This window comes from Corticium candelabrum, chromosome 3, assembly GCF_963422355.1.
Source record: "Corticium candelabrum chromosome 3, ooCorCand1.1, whole genome shotgun sequence".
NCBI lineage: Eukaryota > Metazoa > Porifera > Homoscleromorpha > Homosclerophorida > Plakinidae > Corticium > Corticium candelabrum.
In genome coordinates this window covers 2,260,521-2,265,520 of record NC_085087.1, presented here as the reverse complement: position 1 = coordinate 2,265,520, position 5,000 = coordinate 2,260,521, and the positions used below count along the sequence as shown (strand labels likewise).

General features: G+C 40.7%; 1 protein-coding gene across 1 annotated transcript in view; it reads right to left on the bottom strand.

The window, feature by feature from the left end:
• Positions 1-330: 330 nt before the first annotated feature.
• LOC134177100 (receptor-interacting serine/threonine-protein kinase 4-like) overlaps positions 331-5,000 on the bottom strand; it is an 18,359-nt gene continuing 13,689 nt past the window's right edge. The window contains exons 9-14 of the mRNA XM_062643819.1: positions 3,685-3,786; positions 3,480-3,572; positions 3,322-3,420; positions 746-847; positions 555-647; positions 331-495 (exon numbers count right to left, since the gene is read on the bottom strand). Coding sequence (XP_062499803.1) covers positions 331-495; positions 555-647; positions 746-847; positions 3,322-3,420; positions 3,480-3,572; positions 3,685-3,786 — 654 coding nt within the window. The remainder of the gene's footprint in view (positions 496-554; positions 648-745; positions 848-3,321; positions 3,421-3,479; positions 3,573-3,684; positions 3,787-5,000) is intronic.

Genomic DNA, 5,000 nt, shown 5'->3' with positions numbered 1-5,000 from the left:
TGCCTCTAGAGGCAGAGAAAGCTATCTTTACAACTGACCTTAATTAAGATAGACGTCAAACAACATTTGTGTGTGTGTGTGTGTGTGTGTGTGTGTGTGTGTGTGTGTGTGTGTGTGTGTGCGTGTGTATTCAGTGGAGGTTCCTTCACGTGAGTCTTGGTAAGTATACAATTATCAATGTGGCCATGTAGTACAGTGTAGCAGTTAGAACAATGACAATGGTCACCTCATTGCAGACATAACACTGAAGTGTTATTGTTATATGCACAACTAACTTGCTTAGCAAGACACAACTGTCATGTTCAAACAAACAAACTTTCACTGTACACTTCATTCCACTGCTTCTTCTGTTTTAAGATATAATATTCCTACCATAAACTTCATAATATTGTTTACCTTATCTTTAGCATCTGCATCAGCCTTCTTCTCCAACAGACACGCGATTGCCTCGTGATGGTCAAGTTCAGCAGCAAAGTGAAGTAAAGTGCGACCAGACTGCATGCACAACAAAAATATCTTTCACACATAATCAACAGTATTGTGAAAACTCTCACCTCCATCTCCACTGATTGACAAAACTTCTCTGCAATCTTTGTTACAACATCCACTTCATTCCTACATGCCCACTGCAGCAGCTTACACACATTCTATTATCAACAATCAAAGGAAGAGAATCAATGTCACAATACAAACGAAAATACCAATCTGTATCCATTCATTATGCTGTAAGACAACTGTTACTCACCTTTAATGCAACGTCTTCAACTGACTGCATTATTGATAACAATCGGTTAGCTGTTGACATGTGACCTCTTCTCACAGCAAAATCAAAAGGTTTCTCCCCATACTATCACACATAGAATTGTAATGAGTTAGTAAGAACGTCACAAAACGACTTCACAAGTACTAATTAGTAACTCTGTAACATTTCCATATTATCTACATACAAAAGAAACCTATCTAAATTCACACAACAATTCAATAAGTCGTCTATGTTGACAAATTGTGTGTGATATGTCTCTGTTTCACAACAGAAATGATCCTCAACAAAACTGATGTAAGAAATTCTTGTAAACTGAACAGGTACACCAGACCTGTCCACGTTGATTAAAAGTAATCAAATATCTCACAGCACAAAGTTTGCAACTGCATGTACGTGAACACTCAGACTAACGTACAACATGAGCATTGAGAGCAGTGGTTTCTTTGCAGTTGACGTTTGCCAGTAGGAGTCAGTGGTTTTTCTGCCTTGAGCTTCAACAGAGCATCGATGTAGCGTCAGGGGATGGGGAAGGCCATAGCCCCAAAACATTTTGGCCTTGTCACTCCGCTTCAAGCAGAGCTACAGTATAATTAAATTACTAAATAATCCGTCTAATCTTAATTAGAGTAATATGTTGACCACGACGTTGACTATCTCTTTGATAATACACATCATCATTTCAGTACGATATAACCAGTGTACAGAAATCGCGGACACGTCAAGGGCGCATGCCCATCACTTTTAACTAAGAAGTTTGCTATGCTATCGGGCAATGGCAGAGTCAAAGAAGACCGTATCAAAAAGGTACAAGCCTATCCAGCAATTATGTTTCAAGTAAGTTTAAGGTCGACAACCTGATTGACTAAAGAATGGAATCTCCAGTGGTTCCTCTACCTATTACGATTTGCATTCACTCCGTACTTTCTCAATTTTGTTATCAGGTTATTCTAGCTAACTAGCTAAACCTATTGCTCGCTACACTACAAAATGCTCAACTTGGTCAACACCGGTTTGCACTGAATTAGTATTCTAAATTCTATATGTACATATATATTGTCATCAAGATGCCATTTAAGGGGTAACGTGGCTGTTTAGACGGAAGCAATACAAAAGGAGCAGATGAGTGTGTGTGTGTGTGTGTGTGTGTGTGTGTGTGTGTGTGTGTGTGTGGTGTGTGTGTGTGTGTGTGTGTGTGTGTGTGAGTGTGTGTGTGCACGCATGTGTGTGTGCATGTGTGCGAGTGTATCAATTGGTTCGAGAATCTTCTATAAAGTGATTACATCTGGGACTTTGCAAGGTTACAGGTTCAAGTCACAGTAATGGTGAGCTATGGCATAATTTCCTAGGGCAAGAAATTCACACACAATTGCCTCTCTCGACTCAGGAGTATAAATGAGTACCTGGCCATTGACTGGGGTGGTAAAGGCCCCCGACTCCAGCAAAGTCTATCAGCCACTGGGGTCCTGGTGGGACTTCGAGTGCCCCACCACAGTTGGTGTAAGAGTCGATGCTCCTGCAAGTACCTGGCAGATCTCTACAAGATTGCTTAACATAGCCCGTAGCTACTGCATAGTGCAAAGGAACCTAGCCATCATTTGGCTAAGGGGCAGATACCACCATTACGTAACTGTAATGAACAGCAGCTCATTATCCATTGTGTGTGTGTGTGTGTGTGTGTGTGTGTGTGTGTGTGTGTGTGTGTGTGTGTGTGTGTGTGTGTGTAAGGGGGAGTGGAGGGAGGGAGATAGAGAGAGAGGAGATGAGAGAGAGAGAGCTCAGTTGGTTAGAGAGGCATACTATAAGTGATTACAATTGGTGTAGTAGGTAATTGGGTACGCATATATAAGAATAACAACTACCCTGTACTGAATATTCTGTACACCTGCCTGCAAACCTAGAAAATCGAGTCCGCATCTAAAAATGGAGGCTCTAGGGCAAGGGGAGCAAAGCGACTGGTGGACCGCCAGCACGCAGCCAGCAATATATTGTTCACTACCCTTGCCGGAGTTGCCAACAGGAGTTAAGACAAATTTTGTACAGGCAGTAGCGTCCGCTTCTATCCTGTCTACAGTCGGTGGAAGGAGCAGTCGGCAGCCACTGTTACGTATACACACATTCCTATTGCTCGAGTGAGATATTTTGAATTCACAAGACTGGTTGAGGAAAAGTAAATTGGCTCCTTCCGGCTACTGTATAGACCATAACGGATTTCCTAGAGTCATACTTATTCTTATACACATAGACGTCAAACAACATTTGTGTTTGTGTGTGTGTGTGTGTGTGCGTGTGTATTCAGCGGAGGTTCCTTCACGTGAGTCTTGGTAAGTATACAAGTGTCAATGTGACCATGTAGTATAGTGTAGCAGTTAGAACAATGACAATGGTCACCTCATTGCAGACATAACACTGAAGTGTTATTGTCATATGCACAACTAACTTGCTTAGCAAAACACAACTGTCATGTTCAAACAAACAAACTTTCACTGTACACTTCATTCCACTGCTTCTTCTGTTCTAAGATATAATATTCCTACCATAAACTTCATAATATTGTTTACCTTATCTTTAGCATCTGCATCAGCCTTCTTCTCCAACAGACACGCGACTGCCTCATGATGGTCAAGTTCAGCAGCAAAGTGAAGTAAAGTGCGACCAGACTGCATGCACAACAAAAATATCTTTCACACATAATCAACAGTATTGTGAAAACTCTCACCTCCTTCTCCACTGATTGACAAAACTTCTCTGCAATCTTTGTTGCAACATCCACTTCATTCCAACATGCCCACTGCAGCAGCTTACACACATTCTATTATTAACAATCAAAGAAAGAGAATCAATGTCTCAAATAAATTCCATAAATACAAACAAAAATACCAAACTGTATCCAGTCATTATGCTGTAAGACATCTGTTACTCACCTCTAATGCAAGATCTTCAACTGACTGCATTATTGAAAACAATCGGTTAGCTGTTGACATGTGAGCTCTTCTCACAGCAAAATCAAAAGGTTTCTCCCCATACTATCACACATAGAATTGTAATGAGTTAGTAAGAACGTCACAAAACGACTTCACAAGTACTAATTAGTAACTCTGTAACATTTCCATATTATCTACATACAAAAGAAACCTATCTAAATTCACACAACAATTCAATAAGTCGTCTATGTTGACAAATTGTGTGTGATATGTCTCTGTTTCACAACAGAAATGATCCTCAACAAAACTGATGTAAGAAATTCTTGTAAACTGAACAGGTACACCAGACCTGTCCACGTTGATTAAAAGTAATCAAATATCTCACAGCACAAAGTTTGCAACTGCATGTACGTGAACACTCAGACTAACGTACAACATGAGCATTGAGAGCAGTGGTTTCTTTGCAGTTGACGTTTGCCAGTAGGAGTCAGTGGTTTTTCTGCCTTGAGCTTCAACAGAGCATCGATGTAGCGTCAGGGGATGGGGAAGGCCATAGCCCCAAAACATTTTGGCCTTGTCACTCCGCTTCAAGCAGAGCTACAGTATAATTAAATTACTAAATAATCCGTCTAATCTTAATTAGAGTAGTATGTTGACCACGACGTTGACTATCTCTTTGATAATACACATCATCATTTCAGTACGATATAACCAGTGTACAGAAATCGCGGACACGTCAAGGGCGCATGCCCATCACTTTTAACTAAGAAGTTTGCTATGCTATCGGGCAATGGCAGAGTCAAAGAAGACCGTATCAAAAAGGTACAAGCCTATCCAGCAATTATGTTTCAAGTAAGTTTAAGGTCGACAACCTGATTGACTAAAGAATGGAATCTCCAGTGGTTCCTCTACCTATTACGATTGCATGCACTCCGTACTTTCTCAATTTTGTTATCACGTTATTCTAGCTAACTAGCTAAACCTATTGCTCGCTACACTACAAAATGCTCAACTTGGTCAACACCGGTTTGCACTGAATTAGTATTCTAAATTCTATATGTACATATATATTGTCATCAAGATGCCATTTAATTAATTTGACGATCATAGCGAGCCTTGAAACCTTTCTGGCAAGGACTGTAACAGTGTTTCCACTTCTTTACGCACACTGACGGCACTCAGTCCCACAGTTTATGCGAGGGAGAAAAGCAAAAGTAGAAATGAATGTGGCTTTGCAATTAAAACATGCCCGTGGTCTGCAGTCTCATTCATTAGTCCCCAAACTTGGACCACGCTACGCTGGTGAACGGGGAGTG